This window comes from Mesocricetus auratus, unplaced genomic scaffold (assembly GCF_017639785.1).
Source record: "Mesocricetus auratus isolate SY011 unplaced genomic scaffold, BCM_Maur_2.0 Super-Scaffold_100004, whole genome shotgun sequence".
In the NCBI taxonomy this organism is placed as follows: Eukaryota; Metazoa; Chordata; class Mammalia; order Rodentia; family Cricetidae; genus Mesocricetus; species Mesocricetus auratus.
Window position 1 is genome coordinate 112405232 of NW_024429189.1, and position 24872 is coordinate 112430103.

The 24872-nt window shown below is 39.7% G+C and overlaps 1 protein-coding gene across 4 annotated transcripts in view; it reads right to left on the reverse strand.

Moving 5' to 3' along the window:
* Positions 1–24872, reverse strand: part of Ralgapa2 (Ral GTPase activating protein catalytic subunit alpha 2) — a 272091-nt gene that overhangs the window by 72251 nt on the left and 174968 nt on the right. For all 4 annotated transcript variants that reach the window (XM_040746440.1, XM_040746439.1, XM_040746442.1 and 1 more), the window contains 4 exons: positions 23335–23458; positions 20865–21020; positions 14665–14823; positions 3688–3815 (listed from right to left, as the gene is read on the reverse strand). In XM_040746440.1, the coding sequence (XP_040602374.1) occupies positions 3688–3815; positions 14665–14823; positions 20865–21020; positions 23335–23458 (567 nt within the window). The remainder of the gene's footprint in view (positions 1–3687; positions 3816–14664; positions 14824–20864; positions 21021–23334; positions 23459–24872) is intronic.

Here is a 24872-nt window from a genome sequence, read left to right on the forward strand (position 1 = left end):
AACGTGTTCAGACAGTGCTTCCAATAACCAATTGATCAGAAGAGCATTTTTTAAACATTATAGAGTCAAATTGACATTTAATTGTCCACATTTCTATTAGTTAAAATTTACATAAAGCTGGATCCCAATCAAGTTTATTCTAAGGGAGTTAAATATCAATCAACTGGGGAGAGAATGGGAAGGTAGAAATAACCAAGTAATTTCACTGGCTCTCTGCTTTAGTTGCCATCCGGTTCAACATGCAGTCACTGCACAAAAAAGAAAGTGCTCCCACCTAAAGGGTTTACAAAGGTCTGAACAAAGGAGAACAAAATATGTACATGTAAAATAGTTTTGTTCAGTGTTTTTACTAAGAACAAACCATATATGCACAAATGAGCTATAGGATATGAATTGCAAAATTCCATTGATCCCAGATGATAAGTTGAGTTATAGATTTGCCATCAAGTTAGTACTTATAATGATAAAACCAATGCAAATATTTTAAAATTTAACAGTCTTTTACTTTGAGTGATGGTAAATAGCAAACATTGGAAGGCAGCAGAAAAATGGGGGTACTTTATACTTCAGGGCCTTTCAAGACACCTTCTCTGCTCTTTGAAAAGGAGCACTACATGATTGTTCCTCATTAGTCAAGTTAAGCCCCCTGGCCCTGGATCAAGATATATCCAAGGCACTGATGATGTCTTCAGCCCTTACAGGTCTGCACAGGTTTTGACGTGTAGTAGCACCTACAGCCCTTGCCTATCCACTGTCTACTGGGCAGCCCTGGTTGAACCCTCTAGCATGCTGTTCTAAGATGAGAAATCAGAAGTGCATGCAAGCTGGAAGTCTGAGAAGCTTCTTCGGGGGTCACCTAGAATGCCATACTACAACAACTGACTCTTGGGTCCATCACAGTCACCCTGATGGATCTGAACATGTTCAGGATTCATGCAAAATATAGACATACTTCCCCAGAGCATGGAATCTTAGGTCCTCTGCCCAGAATGTCATCTATGCTCCGTAGCGACAGTATCCCTCTCATTCTCCAATCTCTTTTGAAATATGTTCTCCTTGGAGAGGGCTCCCTTATCCTGACTCTTGTTCATCTCAACTCTCAGTTTCACTTGTTCTCAGAAGGGAGGGGAACCAGTTAGCTTGTGTACTCCTTAGGTGTCATCTCTAAAATGTGTGAACAGGGACTGGGCTCCTGGATTCCTGCTGTACTGTGGTAACCCTAGCTTCTAGCCCTGGAGTTGGCAGATAGTCCACAGAACTGTATTTGGTAAATGAAAAAATGCAATTAGCACTCACAATTAGGACTGGTTAAAATATTCAAAATTCAAATATAGCCAGGTGTTGGTGGCACACACCTTTAATCCAAGCACTCGAGAGACAGAGGCAGGCAAATCTCTGTGAGTTCGAGGCCAGCCTGGACTATAGAACAAGTTCCAGGACAGGATCCAAAGCAATATAGAGAAACCCTGTCTCTAACAAACAAACAACAAACAAAAAATGTCACCCTCAAAATTCAAATATAAGACTTATGTCAACGAAGCAGCAAATTCTAGACATTAACTATGACACCAAAGCAGTTCAGAAGGTTCGCAGAGCGCATTGGGGACTTCAGTGTTCTAGTGCACATTATAGAAGCAGCTGGCAACGGCAAACGTATACACATGTAAAACTTAGTGAGAATGTTTAAAGTACAAAAGTCTTCCTTTTCTCCCTCCCATTTCCTCATCTTTATTATATTCCTTGTTTCTGACCAGAGTATTAGCAGTTTTGCAGACAGAAATGTCACTAAATGATCATAAAGTTTTTCTCACATGACTACATTTTGATAAAAATATGTGTATACCATCTGATATAATTATTGTTTTAGGTAATTTATTTGAATAATTAAAGAATACATAGGAGAGAAATATTTAAAACTTTATATGTCTTGCTATTTTTTTCTCCCTTTTTATACTAAGTTGTCCTCTAAGATGTCAAATTGTCTATTTTATAAGCTATTTTTGGGTACTGGCACCCACAAACATGAAGTGATTTCCTTGAGGGTTTTTTTTTTTTTTGGTTTTATAAGACAGGGTTTCTCTGTATTGTTTTGGAGGCTGTCGGTCCAGCCTGGCCTCGAACTCACAGAGATTCGCCTGCCTCTGCTTCCCGAGTGCTGGGATTAAAGGCGTGCGCCACCACCGCCTGGCACCTTTTCAACTTTTAAAAATACTGTTTTTCCAAAATCTGACTGCTCCAAAGGCACCTAGTTATCATTCAGCAAAATGACAAAGCATTTATTTTGTAATATGCATGTTAAGTGGAGAGGGTAACAGGATAAAAAAAAAATCACAGTGGACTTCTACAAAATAGGATGTTCTTATTTCAAAGGACTTTTGTTGCATCTGTCCAGTACCCTCGACTCACAGGTGTCTACCTCATCCCAGCTCATATGCCAAGGGACACAACAGTTGTTGGATAGGTCTTTCTCTTTCCCAAGAAGTTCCTGTAAGTTATAGTTTATCTGAAACAAAAACTCCATACTGGAAGTGGGGGCAGCAGGAGCTATGGATTATGGCTAGGGTGTTCTGAAAGTCTCTGCAGAGAGTGCTACTTCCAAACACTCCCTACCAGCCTGGACAAAGCGGGAGAGTGCACTGGAGGGAATAATGCAGCCTGGCCCCAGGGGAGGGACCAGATGGGACCTAATAGCTCTTTTCTACTACTAATTTCTATGATAATTTTAAGTTGCCACATGGCATATGTATTTTTTAAAATCTTAAAGGCAGGACAGTAGACAACTGAATGACCAATATTTAAATGAAAAGTATTTGTCACAAACTGTATCTGTTTACACATTATTTCTCAATCATCCTCTACCCACTAATAATACATCACTTACACTTAGGCTGGGAGAAGTCTATGGAGAGAGGTCAAATAGAATGTGGTTTTAATCATTATCAATACCAATTAGGAACAAAGAAATTCTAAGTTTTATTAGCAAGTCAGATGGTTTTTGTACTTGTTTGTGAAGCTACTCATCTTAATCTTTTCTTACAGGTAGAGATCATGTGGATTTAAGAATAACACTGTCAAGTCATGCTTGAAAGAAAAATTAGGAACATGAAATTTCTTGTTTTCAGAGATGAGGTCAGAGATTAAAAGAGGAAGTATTAATGACTGGAGAAATTACAAAAATGTTTTCTTTCCACTCTTACTGATGAATCCAGATACAACTTGATTCAGGGACTCCTTTACCTCTCCTCTATGACAGGTGTTAATTTCTCCTTCCTCCATCCTTCAGAACTTTCTGCATTTCTCAGGCATTGTGTGCAGTTTTTGATTTATCAGTCATTTCATTTACTTTTGTCTTCTGGTGCTCTCAATGAGACTTGTGTGACTTGCTACCTAGTCCTCTTTCTACACAGTGGAATGTGACTCAAGACAGAAGAAGAGACCGAATCTGGGAAAAACCCCCCAAACCATGAGCTTGAGCGTCATGACAGTCACAGCCTCTAGACAAAGACTCTTGAATAAACTAGGAGAACAAACACTATGTTCACTGCAGCACAATATTATTGTATTCATAGAAATCAACCAACAGTACCACAGTCTGAAAGCAGAAGCCCACTTACCTCTCCTAAAAGCTCGCCAGGTCTCTCACTCTGGGGAGGGTTAACAAGTTACATATTTACAGCAAAAAGATACAAGCTCTGATAGAGTGGGATGAGGCACTTCACCGCTCTGCTGGCATTGATGCACGTGGCACAGATAAGGCTTGGCAGCAGCTTCCCACTCACAATGGCTCCGTCGAACAGAGGCCCAAAGAACGGAACCTGGGATTCATAACAGAAAAACTATGTTCAGACCCAGCAACAGTTAAGGTAGAGAACTGATGCTTTACATGAAAGACTGGGAGTGAATACACAGGCTGTCATCCAGGCAGGCAAACCTCTTCAGAGCAAGTTGAGAGCTTTCAAGTCAAAGACCAGTGGATTGTCCCACCAGGTTCTTTCACGAGAACTTTCTATACGGCCTTTTAAATGGGAAATTATCATGTTTCCCCCTACCACCCTGTACTGTCATTCACAGAAGTGGCATTATTCTTTCTACATGCCTATGCCATTGTAGACAGATGCACTTCACTACACTCTCCTATGTACAGTCTTCAATTTCTTGAATTTTCCACCCTATGCTTCCAAGACCCTGCATCATGCTCACTCCTTTCCACTTTTAAGAGATGCTTGGCTTTCTTTTGCTACATCTATTTTCACCACATGGGCAAACCATAGTGTTCATGGATGTTTTTTTAATTTATTTCTTTTCTCTTCCTTCCCCCTCTATTAGAATTTCATTAATTCTACTCACTAACATGGAAGTTGTCAGATCTGTGAGATTCGGGACTGGAGCTGGCTACTAACTCTTATATACACCTACAATTTCTCTTGATCTTCCATTAATTTACATAGTATTTATCATATGTAGACCTTTTATTCTAATCTTCTCACTAAAAGGACATGTGAAGAACATATATACATAAAATCTCCTATAACCTAACTCAAAGTTTGCTACAGATTTCAGAAAATAAACAGTTAAACATATACAGCATAAGATGTTTAAAGTAGAAGATAATGCAGAGAAGAGCAAAGGACTTTTGGGTGGATGTGTATCTCCAATTATTTAAAAATTAACAGAAGATGTTTCATTAAAAGTCTTTACAAGACAGAAGAATGAACCAGGAGCTATGAGGACAATGGATGGAAGCACATTCCACAAAGAACAGCAAGTGTTCAGCTTGTGATAGGAGTGGGATTAGTGCGTTTAAGCAAAGGCAGGAGAGTAACAGTTGTCAGAGCCAAATTAGTATAAGGAAGGTCAGGAAGGAGAGAAGTCAGGCAAGAAACAAGAAGGGCCTTGTAAGAAATCATAAGAATTCTCAATTTCTACTCTAAGGAAGACAGAAGCTTTCTAGAGGGCTCTAGGGAAGTAGAGAACACCATTTAACCTACATTTGTGTGTGTGTGTGTGTGTGTGTGTGTGTGATGTATGTAGGCACAAGTGCACATTTTCTGTTAGACATGACAAGACTCAACATCACTGTCACTTCCTCTTACAGATTCATTCAAGGGCTCAATGCAGTGTATGGTGAGATGACAGAGGCTCCGGGAAGTAAAGACATTCCTTAGGAAGAATGGGGTAGGGGCTTGCTTTAGCTCTAGGAAAGCATGTTCTAAGCTGTAGAACCAGATGAGATACTAGAGCAGTTCACACAGGACCCATGGAGCCAAAGGGAAGAGTCACACTTTCCTGTGCTGTATGATCATCACTGGAAACTCATTTATGGAGCTTTGACCATTGGGAATAGGACCCTGTGAGCTGGTGATGTTGATTTGTGAGATGTAGCCTATTCCTGGAGCCAGTGACCCCCAAGAGGGTGGTAATTCCTTTGTAATTAGAAAACTGAGGTCTGGGTCTAAGGAGACAGGTGGGGTCTTCCACTTTACTCTTGTTCTTCTGTTCCTCTGATGTTTGTCTGATTTCTTTGGGGAACTTAATGCAGCAGCACTCCTACCAGAAGACATGGCTACTTGGGACTCTGGGATCACTGTATACTGAGACAGACAATACAGGAGGGTCTGGGTGAGTGGTCCTACCCAAGGGAAACGGTGCTGCTGTTGCATAGTGGGGACAGGGAACAGAGAGCTCCTGGGGCGCCCCCTCCTGGTCTCATACTCAATGGTAAAGTTAATGAAAGACTATCTGGAGTCCTAATCAGAACCTGGATTCAAAGGTTTCATCCATCTAAACCTTCTGAACTACTGAGTGTATATGAACAAGGCCTAGGTATTAAGATTTTTCCACAACTGTTAACAAGCTGGCTTTCCTTATCAGCTAGCCACAGGATGGAAGATACCTATGAAGTTCACACCATGTCTTCCATGACTACATGATACACAGCTAGAAAGTACAGCCCAAACTAATTTATATCCATCAGGCTGGGGTGCAGAGCAGAACATTTTTGCACTCAAGTTCTCTTATTGGCAAACTGTGAACACAAAGGCAGTTTTTCACAGAGAAGTAGTGATCCCGAAGTTCATGGTACCTGTTAACATTGTCAAGCACATCAGCCTGAGGGTGTATCTAGCTGCTAGGGCAAGGACAATATTTGGGATAAATCTCCACTTAATGCATAAGAACTAACCCCCCAAGAGCTCAGTTGGAACATTCTGATGCTTTCAACCAGAGCTGTGCAAATGCTTCACAGACAACCCTGAGCTTTTAGAATTAGACTACTGCCATGTATGGGCTTACTGAGGGGTAGTCCATGCTGAAAACTGCCTTCTTTCCTAGGTGGCCTGTTATACATCCCAATGCTGTAGGTACTGCATTCATAACAAATATATGGCCATGATTTTTGTGTCTGGCTTTTTGGCACTGACTTGATCATACAAGAAGGCAGTAACATAAAGGTTTTTGATTTGAGTTTCTGCAGAAAATCTCATATTTGTCTTTCATGTGGATACAGGATAGATACTCTGAAGCACACAAATATGAAAAAGGCTTCATTTCTATGCATCTACATTTGGTCCTTGAAAGTTAGGTGGCCAGAGACCAAATGGCAACCTATACTAGGAGAATACCTGCTTATAGAATGGAATGATGGGTGTAAAGAAAGGATCTGAGAGGTTAAGAGCAATCACCACAGTGAGCACAATTGTTAGGAAGCTTAAGTAGATGGTAAGGATCATGGCAACCATGAATTTGGAAATAACTTTAGATGTAGAGGTTAAGTAGACAGGCTATTAAGAGCATCTGCATGTGTGGGGAAAGGGACTCATGGAGAACTGTCAGTGGCTTGACAGACCAAAACAGCTTTCCCTATAAATGCTTAGTCGAGGATAACTCCCTACCCCTACCCACCCCCCCCAAATAAAGAAGTTCCAACTGCTCTAAAGAATACTGCTTCATCTGGACTGAGACGAAATTTTTAGGGGGGTTGATTACTACAAATAATATATCTTTCCACATTTCTCACCAATCTTCTAAGCAGAACAAAAAGTACTAATGAACAATGGTGAAAGAACAAAGAAGTATCAATATTAGAGGGTAGCTTCAAGGTAAGCAAGACCATGCAGACCAGGGGCTGGTCCTGCTCCAGGGAAGGACACTGTCCAAGGCTTCCTGGTATGGTCGGAACATACCACCTGTAAATACCTCTACCTTTGAGAGCTATGACTCAGTGTCTGGTCACAGCTTTCCCCTTTCCTCTTGGGGAAGTCCACAATCCTATAGAAAGTATGAACTGAAAGGGAGTATTTGCACTTATGTATCTGAGATACTGAAATGGGAGACAGATAAGTCAATTAAAAAGTTTGTATTAGAAGACAACTTTTCTGTTTGGGGAAAATAATAAAAAATTGTGAAAAGAACATGTTATATTTGCAGCACTTTTCACATGTTCTGTGGTTCAAGGTAGGATGTGACAAAGGGAAAGAGATGTGTTCAAGAGAATACAGCTCTCTTTAAGGGGAACTCTCTAAGGACTGTACTGTTTAGGAAAACAACGTGACACCTCAATGAATGTCTTATAAGTAGGCTGATCACTTAATTTGCCCTACATACATAATTAACCTATGTCTTAATTAGTTAAGAGATTATATTAACCACAGACAAGGGGTTTTAAAAGCTCAGGAACATCTGAATTGATGATGAGTAAAGGGGCTGTGGTTGAGTTCTGAGTTTAGTGCTTTAACACAGGATATGTAATTCTCCTGGCACTTCTATATCCCCATTTTTACAGAGAAATGAATGACAAAGACTGCAGTGGCCTGCTGGTTTTCTCAAGGTCATCTAAATCAAAATATTGGTTCTGACTCCACTGTGACCCAGGAGGATCTGCATAGCCGGTCGTCAGCCCCCTCTGTTTTGTTTCTCTGATGCTAGCCACATAGGATGTTTTTCTTTCTTCCCTCCTGAAACTCAGGCCTAACTCAGGACTTTGTCTTCTCTGTCCTCCCTGCCTCATACTTGATGAGGGCTGGAACACCTGCTCTATTTGGTCCCAGATCAATTATCATAACCCAGGGAGCCTCTCAGTCCACATGAATCACTGTGCAATATTCCCTTTATCTCTGATCACTTTCATTGCCTGAAGTTGACTGACATCGTTAGTCTATCTTTCTTCTGATTAGTGTTAGCATGGTATATCCTTCATTAGCATTTGTTTAAAAGTCTTTGCTAGGTGACTTATTGTCGGGCCTTGTTTCTTCTTTTCTTCCTTCTTCTTCTCCCCCTTCCTTCTCCTCCTCCTTCTTCTTCTTGTTCTTTTCTTTTTTCTGCACCTTGTCAGTGCCTGTATTTTCTTTCTTTTCCTACTGATAAGACTGAGCCTGCGGCTTGTTCATGCTATTCAGTTTGCATTTTATGACTGAGCTACATCTCCAGCCTTTGTCTTGTTTTTTTAACTCATATATTTAAAACACTGATATTAAAAGAAGTTATTGATAGTGTTAATTAATATTTGCTGTGTTACTTAGTTTTCTTTTTGGTCTTCCACTTCTATCTTCTCTGATTTTATCTGAATATTTTTGTGATTCTACTTTTATTCTCATTTATCATAGCAATTACAATTCATATTTTAAGCACTTTTTTATTTTTGTTTTTTTTTGTTTGTTTGTTTGTTTTTACGAGACAGGGTTTCTCTGTATTGTTTTGGAGGCTATCGGTCCAGCCCGGCCTCGAACTCACAGAGATCTGCCTGCCTCTGCCTCCCGAGTGCTGGGATTAAAGGTGTGCGCCACCACCGCCCTGCCTTATTTTTGTTTTTTTGAGACAGGGTTTCTTCTGTGTAACACTCCAGGCTGTCTTGGAACTTGCTCTGTAGACCAGGCTTGCCTGGAACTCAAGAAATCCGCCTGCCTCTGCCTCCTGAGTGCTGGGATTAAAGGTGTGAGTCGCCACTACCCAGTGAAGCATTTCATTGTACCTTCACTTATTCTCTAAAGTGATTCTTTGCTATGCAGATGCATGTATCTTCTTTTTTTGTGTGTGCTGTTGTTTGTTTGCGTATATATACATGTACATATATGAAGGCCTGAGGCCAATGTGTGTCGTCATCAGTTACTTTTCATATTCTCTTGAAACTTGGAGCTCAATGACTTGACTACCCAGTGAACTCCAGAGATCTCTGCCTCTGTCTCCCTCAACTTAGGTCTTTATGTTTATGTGACAAACACTCTCCTGACAAAACAGCCCCTTATATTCTCCTTCTGTTTGAAGAATTTAACATTTAATGCAAGATAACCTATGGGTCAAAAATTCCTCCAAAACTTGTTGTTTGGTTGAGGAAGTCTACTTTTGAAGGATTATTTCCACAAACATAGGATTTTGGGCAGTCTTTTCTTTCATCACCCTGAGTGCACAGTTCTTACCTCTTCTTGCTGACATGGATTCTGAAGAGAAACCCCACACAGTGTTATTGTGTGTATCTCTGCAGTTGTTTGTTTCCCCATGGCTTCTCTCAAGACTTTCTGTTTGTTTTTTGGCTTATGCCCTGATGTACTTGGTATGAACTAAAGCAGTCTCTGTACCACCTATCCTTTCACTATGTTTCCTTTGCTCTGTGATACCCATTCCTACTGGAAAACTGTTCCAACCACTTATTCACACATTTACCACACATTTACTGACTATCCCCATATTGCTAGAACCAGGCATCAATAACAAACACCAAAAAACAAAACAAAACAAAAAGCTAGCAAAAAATCTGCAAAAAAAAACCCCAAAACAAAAAACAAACCCTAAACCCAGCAAAGTCAGAAAAAGAACTACAAGAACAATTTCTTACTATCTTTAGCAATATCCTTTGCCAGTTTATTTACTTTTTAAGTAAGTGTTCTTGGCCAGGTGTGGTGGAACATGCCTTTCATCCCAGCACTTGGGAGGCAGAGGCAGGTAGATTTCTGTGAGACATTGTCTCAAAAAAAAAAAAAAAGAAGTAAGGTGTTCTTCCTCATATGCCTACACTAAATAAAATAGGACAGCAACATAGAAAAAAGAAAAATAAAACAAAAAACAAAGTACTAAATTTTGAGTTTAGTATAGCAAATATACCCCCCAGGCAGTGGGCTGTTTCCTTCCACAGTGGAGACCAGCACATTCCTAACACCCCATTTCCCTTGTCAGGACAGTGGGTATGCACCCACATGCAGGACCTTAGGAATTTGCCCGAGGAGGGGCATGGTGATGTCCTGTCTCCAGGGTCAAAGTGGCCTTCCCCCCCATGGCAGCTCAGGAGTAGAGAATGAGAGCTGCCTTGCGTACTGGTACAAAGCCTGGGCTGCAGTTTGCTGTTTGGTGTACATTCAGCAAAGAAGGGAAGATAAACCCACAAGGGGAAGACAAATATGTCAAGGACTAATTAAAAAACAGGAGAATGGTACCAACTTTTGGGGAAATTCAGTTAAAAAGGAGATCTCAAAAGGCAAATTCCTGAGAGGTAGGAGGTTGAGTTAACAATAGTGCTGATGTGGGCTTTCTTCGCCCTTTTGTAAAATAAATGTTCTCTATTCTTTGGCACCTGCTTGTGGGTGACTCAATCTCTCAAAAACTGGACAAAAGGGATAATATAAATCCATACTATATAGGGAATTCCTCTAATTAGCAGTGCCGGTGTACTGGCAAAAGTTTGATTTTAAAACAACATCTACGAGCAGCTGCCTCTTCACATGGTTCTCATGGCCACTTCTTTACTAAAACCAATGCTAATAACACATGACCTAAACGGAACACACTGTAGCAATCCATTAATAAGTTTAATAAAACCCAGCTCTCTGGTATTTTCAATGATCTTTTCTAAGTAAATAATTCTTAGTATTTTCCAAAGTTAATGTACTTTCTTGAGAATTCTCCAGAATATTTTAAAGTAAATGACCGAATCTCTGAAGGATTACTTGGCTGGGATAATGATAAATGTTTAAGAAACTATAACATGAAATCAAGAGAAATTTATAAAACCATACAGCAAAGGCAAATACCTCCCTGTACAATGGGGCAACTTCAGCATGCTTAAAACATTTCCTTGCAAAAACACACTCCTCTTAGCCTTATGCGCTTAAATGCTTTTGTGACTTCTGCTGGCATTTTGTAAGTACCTGCTCCAGACAAAGGTCCTTAGCTGGAAGAGGGGTTCATTCCTATACATCTGCACACATACATGTATCTAAATCCCACACACCCCTGAAGCTAAAAGAGAGCCAGATACCACTTCAACAGCACCCCAAGGACAGTCAGGGAAACTTGAGAAAAGGTAAGGCAAAGAAAGGGGTTCACATACCACTTAAGTTACTCACTGTCTTAAGTGCAAGTCTTTCCTGAATACCAACTGATGAAAGCAGGTGAAAAACGTAAGTCTGATAATTTTTTCTTTTATATGATCAAAATTGTATTGTGTCAATATTTATGGAGATGGGGATGGACTTATTTGGAAATCAACTTAACAACGAAATAATTCTGCAAAACACACTGTTTTTGTTTTTTGTTTTAAAGAAAAAGGCAGAGGTTGAATACAATGTTCTAAAGTGAGCAGACCCTCTCAGTCATGAAGGTTTTGTGCACTCATAGGAGCACACCCATGCTTCTTCTTCAATGTACCATTTTACAAATGCGGGGCATTATTAAGAGGGGGCGGATTCTGCCAGGCACATAATTTGTATATTTAACGGGGGGTGTATGGATTGAAAAAGCGAAATATGTTAAATTTCAAAGGACTTGGAAGTAATGCTGCCTGTGAGCTTGTATTACAAATAGCCCCACATTATTACATAGGCTATTAATGAGGCCAAGTGAATGAAAGTACAATTTGAATATGCATGACTCTATCCAATGGGCAGGACTTTTGTGTACTGATGAGTTTTTCCCCCTCCTAAAAAGGATTAAAATTATTCTTAGAGAAGTATGGCTGTCCAGAAATGAGTAAAATAAATGTATTTAGGCCAGAGTCACACTGTGTTCATATGAAATATACAGGTGTTAAAAGACTGCTGCTGACTCCATCTACAATTTCTGAAACATTTGCATAGTCTGTCTTCCTACAGGAATAGTCTTCAACTCAAGCAGCTGTGTTAGTACAACGACTAAGCAAAAATAATGGTTTTGGTGGAGATACCTAAAAGTAGCCAAGGTTAAGCAAACCTTTTGAGTACAAAGCTTTCAGTTCCATGGTAAGCAGCACTAGTTAAAAGACTGGGGAATGGGTAAATTATTGCGCCAAATGGCTGAGAATTAATCTCTGCTGACTAGCTGTAATCTAACGAGGCGTCTGTGTCCCAGGGAGCCCGCAGCATGTCCCTGGCGGTATGTGCAGTGTGTGGAGTCTGCGTGGCACCCTTTGTCCTCGCTCACAGGCGGCCTTTCCCCTCATTGTCCGTAATATCCTCATGCATCTGGGACGCGTGGAATGCATTCATACTAACAGACTTACCATTGTTTTCTCTCAGAAGCTTTGTTGAGCAAAGACTGCATCACGGTTACTGATAATTATATTGCTTAATTAATCAAGACAAAAAAAATTTGCAAATCATTGCCTGGTTGCCAAGCAAGGAGATAAAAAATGACAACAATACAAGCTGAAGCAATATAGCAAAAGTAACAGCTATCTGATCAGAAATTCTTATATAATGAAGCTATTAATGCTAAATCGGTTAATGTTAGTATTGCTCCAGGTGTCTCTACTTAGATGCAAACAAAAAGGCTAACATTATAGATATAAAAGGCCAAATGTTGCCATGGATTCTGTAACCTGATAGAGAGGACAGCCTTTTCATTTGATTAGGGAATGCAATTTAAATACCAGGGACTGAAGCCAAACAAACAGACTTTCCCTCCGAAAGCCTCTTGCATTCACCCTGGGGTCAGTGGTTAGTGAACAAAAGGTCAGCTACACTTGCCCTGGAAATGTCTGGATTAATTTTATTATATTGTAATGGTTTGTACTTTAAATGTAGGGATAACACTAAGTTTTCAGTTGCCCTATTATTCTCTTCTTCTCTTTAGGCTTTTTTGTGTTAAAATACTAAGAAACCAATTTTTTCAATTCATCTTGTCAGAACTGATGACCAACTTCATCTTAAACATATTTTTATAGGAAAATTTAAAAAGTATATTAATGGTTTTTTATACATTTTATGCTACTTTGAGAAATGTCATTTTTGACACAGCAGAGTCAAATGAAATGCTTTTCATCTTCTTCATTCACTTAAAAAATAACAGGGATATTTTAAGGACATTATGACATTTTAGAGGACCATCCTGAAAATGAACTAATAAAACTAGTTCTATATTACATATAAAAGAAACATTTTTGAAAGCTAAAAAGGACTAAATCTATTGCTTCTCTAAGATTAAAATTATCACTTTAATTCTTGTAAGTAATTCTCTTCATGGACAAATGTGAATGTTAGCACTGAGCCATTTTCTTCCAGCACAAAACTGAGAGCCTGACATCCACAGGGATCTGAATCAGAGAAACACAAATATCTACTATGAATTCTGACATCTCTTTAAGAACAAAGGGAACTCTCTCCTTAATAAAGCTTTCCTAAATGGATAGAGCCCACACACTGGAGAATTAACATATATGTTAGACATAGAACTCTAATGATTTTATTTCTGTGACAGTAATTATATAAGAAAATCTTGATAGCAACCATAACAATAACAATGGCTAACAGAGAAGCAGCTTTTAACCTGGTGCCAGACAATGTCTGGAGCACTTTTTCACTTACTAGCACATTTAATGCTCACAATGTAACTTTAGGTTACAAATATGAATTAAAACAACAACTCTCAATACTTTCTTTTAAGTTTAAAAAAGTTCTTAGAATAACGATGAGCTCCTTCAGGAAAATAATTTTGGGATGTAAATAAATATATTTACTGTCAAGCTGAAAACAATAGTCATTTTTTTCTTAAAGAGTGGCTTATATGCTTAATATGTTTTATTTCAAACCTAAGATCACATCTTAATGAATTAAAATTAAAATATGTCGCCACACAAAGTAGTGTTAAAATACCAGTAAAGGCATGACAAGGATCAAAACTGCAGCCGATTATCACACAGGACACAGACCATTGGATTGTTCCAGCCAGCCCTGTGATCAATACCAATTGACATGACTGAATTGATTTTGTAGCAAGGTGCTTTGATTGCTAATACTCATCGTGTGGGCTGTGCTTCAGGGCCCCAATGTCGTTGTGGACATGTTCAAAACCCTTCAGGATTGACCTCAATCATCAACAATCAGGGCTCAGTGACCAATGCCCGTGCATCAGACAGGGCTGGATTCCAGACCCATGGTTATTCCCCAATTAACCCTGTGATAATGGAACTCCATCAACTATTATTATTAATAATGTGCCCCACTTAAAATTATGATATTCCTAAAATTACAACATTTTGAAGCATTACAATTATTTAAAACCCCATATTATTTCTCTAACATAATTTTCAAATAATACAATAAGGAATTTTGTGCTCGTGATTAGAATTCTTTCGAAAATCACAGTTCACTTAAATTCCTATCTAGCACACACAATTCTGATATTTGTAGGACATTCATCAGCCTTTTGAGGGCAGGAAATTCAATGGAAAATATAGGAGTCAGGGCAACAATGGAGGAAGCATACCTCAGGTTTCTTTGTTATCGTGATAAAGAACATATGATTCTTCATTGGGTAAATAATGATCGAAACGTCTCCAAAGGCTGTTGGGATAATGCCCCTGCGGTAGTCTCTGGAGTGTTCAGACCAGACGATGTGGACCTCGTCATTCCCCAGGTGACGGAGCTGCAATAGCAAATTGCCTCTTTATTAACCGAGGTGATGACAACAGTTTATGAGGGGCTGTGGCTTACAAATTAAATTAGAAAACTCAGAGGCCAAAAGTATTTTAGTCCCAAATCAGTCTACTACACTGATGCCTTATGTGAGGACTCAGAAACCTACATTTCATGAAACTCCAGGCCAACTGCTAGGATGCACAATTCATCTAAGATCACACATTTGGGCACATTCCAGTGGGATAGAGGGACCTCTTTAAGGTCTCTTTTTTACAAGGATTCTACTTTTACATCAGTCCTAGAATGTCTCTAAACAACTAAATGACAATCACTTCTTTTTAGTACATATTACTTTAAAACTTTAAGCCTCTTCATCCAGATGGTTATTAAGAAATAACAATGTAAGATAATTAAAGCTACTCCAATACAACTGTTGACAAATGTGTGAGAAACTGGTAATGAGATACATTTTTGAGAAAAAGAATATAAGCAATTATTTTTTAAGGGAATAAATGTATTTAATTGAAATTAAAACTTAAATTTGGTGGGAATACTAGCACCTAGCATTTAAAGATTTCCAAAGTGTTAACATAAAGTGCCATTTACCCTTCCCAGTGACTTTGTGTGACTCCATCTTTACTTTATCTTATAAGAAGTGCCTGATCAGGAATGTTCTGTCTTCTGAGTGCACAGAACAAAACAGCATGGGAGAGAGGGCCAGAGACTGTGGTCTCCATTCATGACTATTTAAGTCATGGACACACACACACACACACCCCTCATACTGTTGTAAGTAAATTTACAGTTTTGTGTTGGGCAGAGTTCATAGCTATCTGGGGATGCAAGTTGAACATTCCTTATCTCAGCTTACATCAAAAGCTATTTTACTGTTATAGCTCAAGTAGTTTAGCTCACTTTTTTTTGACAGCTTATAAATAAAGAGAACTATAAACTCCAAAAAAACCCACAGACTCTCGGTGTCTCTGAGAAGGCCTTAGGAAAGTCTCCAAGGACCCTTACAAGCTCTTCCAGAACAAACTTTTGCTAGATGCAAGAACATCACTAATCAACTGCTTGTGTGGTCATCCCACCAACCTAATCTGGAGAAAGCTGCAAAGAACTCATTGGAGAAACCAGACCACAGTGATGGAAACACTGGCCCACTGAAGCTCTGAAGCTGGCAGAGCCAGGGCTTAGAAGCCTTGGGGGAATACAGTTTCTGCCTCAGATCAGGCAATGCCATCAGCATCAGAAACAAGGGTCCTTGCTCATGTAACAGATGAATGGTACAAGTGACCAAACTTAAAAGCCACTGCAATAAAACTGAGATGTATGTCAGAGCTTATGTTCTAGTTTTATCTTTAAAAATAGAAAAGGTATATTCTGGAATAGTGCAAATTTGAAACATGTTAGCACAGATACGGTTTTCTTTAGAGACCATTTGATCATATAGGGAAAAACCCAAGGTAACCCCAGCACGGGCTCTTTTCCAGTCACCCCATTACAAAGACAGCTGCTTGTTGTAGTGCCTGCTGATTTTCCTCTCTTACATTTCTGGAAGTGACTGTATAGATCAAACACCTACAAAGAGACCTGCATCTGTACCTGCGCCTTTATGGAGTAAGTTATGTATGGGATTCAACTGTGTTTGAAGAGTGGCTCCAGGGACAACTGGAGGCCTCACACAAGTCACAGTGATCCAGAACAGCTTAATGGACTCATAACTTTCTAAATGCAAACATAACCCAGTACATCTTTTTTCTTCTTCTCCTCACTTATCATTACCCTGACACGGTATTAAAGGTCCACAAGGTAACAGGAAGAAAAAGGAAAGACCGGAGCACAACTAAAGCTTTTGATATTCTTTTCTTTTATTTTCTTTTTAGGGCACCAAATTCTCCTAGTTGAAGGTGTCCCTTTAGTCCACTTTGTCTTCTCACAGTACTGGGGATCGAACCTAGAGCCTTATGTATGCAGTGCTCTACTGCCCGTCTGTGTTTCCATTTCTAACAGAGCTTCCAAAGACCTTGTGACACTGTTTTGCTACTTAGTCCTTCTGTAGTGACAGCATGAGAGCTGGGGTTGCCAACTAGGTAAGATGAACAGGTTTCCATGATAAATGTAGACTAGATCTAATTAAAACTTGGGGTGGGATTTGGGGCAACAGGAGCTAACAGTAAGAAATGGGCTATTCTGGAGTTCAGGTAACAACCCTTATCCCACAAAGAGAGCTAGCCCTGTACTCTTTGTTATGATGCTGGCAGAAGCAACTGAATGGAGACAACCCACTTACCAAATATCAAGCTGGCTGCTACCACCCAGTGCCACACCTAATACCTACAGTCTCTCCTTTTCATCCACAAGGGCAGTGTACAATGCTCACTCTAAATGATACAATGATTACTGAAATTTTGCAGTTAATCTGCCCCTTTCTAAATTGTGTTATTCAATTATATAACCCCAGTAAACCCCTCCTAATTTTATTTGCAGCAGTACTCTGAGAAAACTCTAGTCTAGGAAAGCAGTGCCACACTAATTGACCGTTTTCCCAGTGTGGCAATTCTACAATTAAGGAAGAGCTATTTTTGTAATATTCACCATCTCAGAGTTGCTTTCAGTGTCATGCACCTCGCACTTCTGGACATGTTACAGTTCAATTAACTAAAACACAAAACCAAGAGCTAAGGCCATGGGACCAATTGACTGATACATCTGGAACAAAGTACAAAAATTATACCTTCTTGTGCCTATGATAAGAACCCAAATATGTAAAACAAATAAAACTGGTGTGGACAAACTATACACATCAAAGCACAACATAGCTATTCATATCAGAACATAATGGAATATTATAGAAGCCTAAAGTGGCACTCAATTCAAAGGAGATTTTTATTTCAATGTCACCCACAAGTTTGCATAGGGACAAGTCAACTTGACAGGAGGCATATGTCTTCAGGAGGAGATGGGAGCTACAACGGGAACTGCATTCATGTGGGCTTCTGCTTCCACTATGCAACAGACTCCAGAAGGCCTCAAGGCTTATGATGCCCAGAACAAACAGGCTCTTGAGCCTCAAGAAATCAATCCCATGTCCTGCCATCCTTGGTCATGACAGAGTTCTAAACTCCTCTGCCCAAGCTGCTGCCAGGCTGCACGCCTGCACGCTACTGGTGACACCGGTCATGGTCCACACCTAATAGGCTGACCTCCTTTCCCAACTAATTGCATTACATCGCCAGCTGGCTCCAGAAGGAGTCGTCTGTTTGATTGAAGAATCCGGGCTCCTCAGTGGGCCCGGCTGCTACTTTTACTAAGTAACAGTCAGGCCTGACATCCCCATTGTTCAGCTGACAGTGTGCCCATCCTAAAATCTAAGTTTTATTTGTAAATTAACCAAGAAACTTCCTGCCAGAACAGAGCTGCTTAGAGACTGATAATGTGGGCCTTTCATCCCCTTTCACTTGCACTGTATCACTGCCAATTTGTTTTTCATGTGGCTAGCCAGCCTGAGGCTATAAAAGCCTTGTAAGACATAAGTGCAATTATAGTCCTGGAGTCAAATGAATTGGACAAATCCAATAGCACAGCTCTGTCCCCACTCGGCAAACCCCTACAGCAGTTAGATTAGCTGTGAAAAATCTAATCTAGCTAGAGCTAACAAATTTCTGCAGTGAAGGATCAAGAGTTCAGTATGGGGTTGCAACAGAATTGCAGAATTGAAAAAGTCCCCCCATGACAAGAGCAGAACAGAGCATGAATCACTTTAGAATTTTGCAGCTCATTTTTACGCTGTTAGGGACAATTTAGTTAGAGTAAGTCAAGGAATCATTGGCTGCCATTATGTGACTGATTTTTCTGCCTAACTATGAGACATCCTGGTAAAGAAGTCTATCATTAATGATGCTAAATCTTAGAGCCACAAAAGGTCTCAGCTGCTTTTTTGTTATTACAGTGAGGTCTATCTCATCCAGACCAAGCCTCAGGACATTATTTATAGCAGCATTATGTAAAGACAACAGTATAGAAACAAAATTTAAAAAGCCTCTAACTTAAGAAATACTTTAAAATTTTCAGAGTCAGTTGATCTAACATGGTTCTCCAATATGTTTTTGGTAATTGTTTATACTTACATATTTATTTAGTGTGAACATGTGTTTGTGTGTATATTTATTTATTTAGTGTGAGCATGTGTTTGTGTGTATCCACAAGACCATGCCAGGTACACATGTGAAAGTCAGAGTATAATTTGTAGTCAGTCCTCTCTTTTCATTGAGTGGGCTCCTGGGATAGAACTCAGGTCATCAGCCTTGGCACCAAGAATCTTTGCTTGCTGAACTTTCTGGGCAGTCCTCTAATGATTTTAAGAAAAGTTGTAAAGTCTTTTTAAATTTTAAAGAAGATGGAATAAAAAATTGTATAACATGAAAAAGAAATACTTTAAAACAGTTTATATGCAAATCTAACTTTAACAATAATTGTCAGTCATACACACACACAAAAAATCATAGAATATGGCAACAATATGCAGAGAAGGAAGACTTTATAAGGTGCCCCAAATTTAAGAAAATCACGTGAGTATAGCCCAGGTAAGTGACCCCAGATTCTGGGATATCAGTGAGCTACCCGATAGCAAAGCCCTTCTTTCTGTGAACACTGCAGTCATCAGAACCCAAGATGGACAATCAGCTCCTTCACACCTGTGGGAACCAGCACATGGCTAGCATTCCCACTAGCTGTGAGGTTCCCAGCCTAGGGAGGCCAGGGAAGTATGCAGGGTATGCGGGTGAAAGGCTGCTGAGTTTCTGAATGCAAATTGTGCTTTGTGTATCTGAGATACTTGATCACTATGGAAATTGTCTGTGACCCGAGTTCTGATGATGTCTCACATGCACTGTTGTTCATCATGTATGCAGTCCTGACATCTGTGGCTACCGTGGTGAAAAGGCAAAACCAGAGACAAAAGAAATGAGGCAGATACAGTAGGGTCTATGAGCTAGTATCAATCATCTGGCTAATGGGACAAGGAAAAAAAAATCAATTACACCAGTGGACAATGACAAGGGCGATGGTCAGAGAGTTCCTACCAGGTATCATGCTAAGCAATTTTTTTCAGGCACTGTCTCACTTATTTAACTCAACAGTTCTGTGCCATGTACTCCATTTTTAATCTTATTTAATACACGAAAGACTGAGGTACAAGCTGGTAAAGCAGCTAGACACACACTTGAGCCTAGATCTGTCTGGCTCTAGCTCCAAGCATGTCACCACACTCCCAAATGCCAGCACTTGAGAACTGCCCTCAGCTCTTCATATTTGCACTGTGAGAGGAGAGTGGGTGTGAGGTGGGAATGTAGACTCTGTTATCTACTAGCCCACAGGGGAAGCACAAATCACCATTGTTCTAGGATGTTCCTTTGATCTAGAAACTTACAGGAGTGGTTTTCTTACCAGATGACATTTTTCTCCCACTAATGTGTTCTCATCCAAAACCATGCCCCCTAAAGTAAACATTCTGCAGGCTGGGGAGTTCAAGGCACTGCCTCCTCGGTGGAGTTCCTCTGGGGACATAAGGTTGGAAGGTGAGGGAGAACAAAGGGCAAGCAGCCAAGGTGGGACATCTGGGCAGCAACACATCTGCAGGTTACTTTGCCAAACTTGAGAGCTCACTGTAACACTCTTGGGATGTGGAGAGGATGCTTTCCTAGAGCCTTACCAGAACTTTTGTCATAACAGCCATCATGTGTTGAGGCCTTTGCCAGTCTGTGAGGTAAAAATATTTTCTCTCAGGTAATTAACATGGCAGAAGATGAACACGGAGCCATACTGCAGACCCTTCTTATTGCTAGTCCCTAGCCTCAGACTTAGGGTGGCGCTAAGCTGGTATTTTAGATTCAATATAACTGTAGCTGGAAGAAGAGTGATACTGACTTTGAGGCCTGGGGAAAGCAGCCCAGTCAGTCTGTGCCAGGGTGTGGTCACCATCCAGACCCAGAGAGCCTCAATTGCATATGAATGCAGCCAGCAACTGTCCCAGAGGAGCCACCTTACCTTTTTGGTGAGTGAATCATCTGAATCTGATGGCATCCGAGTGGAAACGTGGAAAATTACTTCCACAGTTGAGGTAGCATAGTAAGGAGCCGTCTGTCCCGTGCTGCCATTGCGCTGAAGACCACCCATGAACCCACAGTGGGTTGAGAGATCCACCTGATGAAGGTCACAGAGAAAAGGTGAGGGTCAAAAGTGAGATATTTTATTCGTTAGGCAGGAATATGAGTTAAAAACATGAACTGTTTTCATTTTAATATATATCTTTCTGATTACAAATAAATATGTTATACAAAATTAAAATTTTAAAGAAAGGAATGAAGAATACCAAAAATGAAACTGGTCTGCAACCCTACTACATGAAAACCACTATCAAAAGAAAATTTTGTTTTGTTTTGTTTTTGAGACAGGGATTCTCTGTGTAGATCTGAAGCCTATCCTGGAGCTCACTCTGTAGACCAGGGCTGGTCACATACTCACAGAGATCCACCTGCCTTTTCCTCCCCAGTGCTGAGATTAAAGGTGTGCACCACCACCACCTGGCCCCACCATCAAAATTTAAGGACTGTCTGACCCAGAAGTACAGTGCTTGCCTGGCATGTGCAAGGACTTGGCTTTGATCCCCAGCATGGGTTGTAGCATAGATACTCAAAACCCAAAACACCAAAAAATAAATAAATAAAACTAAAAAATTTCCCGCCCTCCCCTGGGTTTTTTGGTGCACATTTCTCTAACTTTTCCCCCTCATGTATTAGGGTATGTACATGTCTGCATATGTCTGTATAGCAAATCCCTCTTATCTGGGGGAGGGTTTTGTTTCAAGATTTTAGGCAGTTATCTGCAACCACAAATAGTACTAAGTTGTTTCTCTATATAAAGACCTAAAATAAAGTTCAAGTTATCACTTAGACAAGTAATTAACTAAAAAGGAGAGCAAATCTAACAGTCTGATGTAATAAGAGTTACACAAATGTAGTATCTCTTTCAAATATATTCTACTGTACCTTGACCTCTTTACTTATTGAAAACAGTTTATGGCGTATGGCATATCCATATTGCCAACACCATTACTCTTAGACTCTGGGACTATGTATAAATACACACACACACACACACACACACACACAGAGACACACACACACACACACAGAGAGACAGAGAGACAGAGACACAGAGAGAGAGATTCTTCACTGATATATCTGTAGTACTTTCTCAAACTGAAGGAACACTCAAAAGAGTGTTTCTATAAAATGTCTGGGAAAACAGATGTTACACAATTTAGCAGTCATTACTAACCTGCCTTTCAAAAGGCTGCTTGAGTTCACACTACTGTCATCAGTCTACAGATGTTTCCCTCTTAGTGATTAGAGCTAAATTTTTAACTTGCTATAAACTAATATCTTTTTCAATGAAGTGTCCATTTTAACACTAGAAAATAGAAAATTTTTCTGTTCCAAGTATAACCAATCTTCAACCTGAATGAATGTTACAGTCACACTTATGCTTTTGTTTTCTGTGATTCTAGGGGTAGAACTTGGGGCCTGGAGTATGCCAGGCAAGTTCTTGACTACTGAGGTACACTCCCAACCCCCTTCTAGTTGTTTCTTTGAACTTGACTAAGAAGGCATGGTTCAAGAACTGATATATAAGTTAAGTAACATGTATCCTAACTTTATTAGCAACAGTGGTTCACTGCAAGTGCAGTAGCTCTTGGACTTTCTGGAAAAAGAATGGACTTGACCTTGATGTATTCTGTCCTAATGCCATCTTCAAGAAGGCCCTTGGTAAGACTGGACTCTTGGAAGGAAAGTAGTTCTTATTCAGCCAAGGGTTCCCTAACACAGATAACTCAGACAACTGAGAAACCAAAAGTAAGAGGAATTAAAAAAAAAACCAAGTATTTTCTCTACTTTGATCTCTATTAGGATCACTCTGAGTTCTTTTCATATTCTAGAGATATGCTTTCCTCTAGATTTACATTCACAGGAGGCAGGTATGTGTCTCTGTGTATATAGCCATTAGTTTATCTTTCAGTAAAGAAAACCAAATCCTTATCATTCATTCTGGAGTTGTGCATTAAGGAACAACACTGACAGTCAACCACATTCTGGTTCCAGTTTTTCACTTTATCCTGGTCCTCATTCAGTTTTCACCTATCAAGTCATTGCTTTTTTTCCCCTCTCAAATCCCCAGTGACCACATTTGTCTTCTTTTGCCACAAACTACTACCCGTGGCTAGCTGAGCCCATGTGACTACTCAGTTTTGATGCAAAGCAAATGAAAAGGTATTAAGGAAGAGGTAAAAGTTCACAGATAGAATATTGAAAAGAAACAGATTTTTAAGGTCAATACATTCTTCAAAAACTCTATGAATGCTGCATCTGAATATAAAAATATACCTAGGAACATACACAACTCATGTCTGCTTTAAATAGTTATAGTTAGCAACCACATAATGAATTAGGTTAATTACCTCCCATCCAAGACCAGCAACAAAGTCTTCATATGCTTGGCTTCCTCTTTCATTGGCTAGGATGGAACACTTGTCTTCTTGCCCTTCAGCAATGTAAAACACTGCTATCTTGTGTGTCTCACGGCTATAAATGTTTAAATTTAAAGGAGTTAGAATTGATACACACATACACACACACACACACACACACACACACACACACACACACACACACACAGAGTTTTCCTTTACTGTCATTGCCAGCATGACTCCTACTGGCACTCAGTAGGGGTCAGCCACTATTCTAAGGTTGATGCATGACCTTATTTGCATTCTGGGAGCCCCCAATTAGGCCAGTGTATCATCTGCTTTGCAGAGGTGGTTGAAAGGAGACAAAGGTTAATGAAGCAGGAGACCATACCTCAGACACTGGAGACACAAAAACAGCAGTTATCAGAGTACATCATCCACCATGGTTCTTCCCATGCTTGGTGAAGAACATGTCTGCTCGTGACCCCTTTGGGGTCAAATGGACCCTTTCATAGGTGTCACATACCAGATGTTTATGTTCTCATTAAAAACAGTAGCAAAATTACAGTTTTGAAGTAGCAACAAAAGTAATTTTATGGTTGGAGGTTACTACAAGATGAGAAACTGTACTAAAGGGGTGCAGCATTAGAAAGGTTGAGAACCACTGCTCTAAAGCATTTCAAATAGACATGTATTGTAAGTAGGTATCTACATTTTGAGGAAAGGATATGGACAGTTTTAAGACTGCAGCAATGAGACATCCTAAGACTTTATGAGAAATGGAAACACTTAAGTATATTCTTTGTGAAAGGATGTGTTCTGACTATTCTGAGGGCACCAAACATAGCAGACAGTTGTTCTGGGAAGATTCTTTTGGATATATAAACTCTTTATTTGCTTTCTCTATGATAGATTTGTGGGAGTTTCCCGTTAAATCATGTAATTATGATATGCACTTTGAAGAAAGAAGACCTGTCTGTTCATCTTTTTTTTTCTCTTTCCACATCTAGTATAACATTTGGTGCATAGTACAGTCTCAACTAAGTCTCTGTTAAACTGACCAGATACCCGATATCTGAATGTATAATTGCTAGTTTCTACAAATGATACTTGAAGTAAAGTATCAAAATAAGTTGAACCCTACCAAGCAATTCAGTGACAGTTTGGAGATAAAAGCACAGATGAAGCTTAATCAAGAACCACTCACTTGACAGCACTATTGTCAATGAGCTTTATTTTATCATAGCTGCAATGGTAAAAGAATTAGATCTCCACTTCCGGGGCAGCCCCACCCCTCTCACATTCCAATTACACCATGAAAAACTGCATAGGAAAAAGCATCAAGTGCTTCAGCAATACGGAAATGTTTCTACTGTCTAATTGTTTAATATCTCAACACTGTAATATGATTAGACATTCAAATTGGTAGATCTGGACTCCATATTTTAACAAATTCTCAAATATTTCCTTCTACATGGTTATTTTTTTACTTATTAAACAAGGCTAACCGAAGCTTAACCAAAACGTTA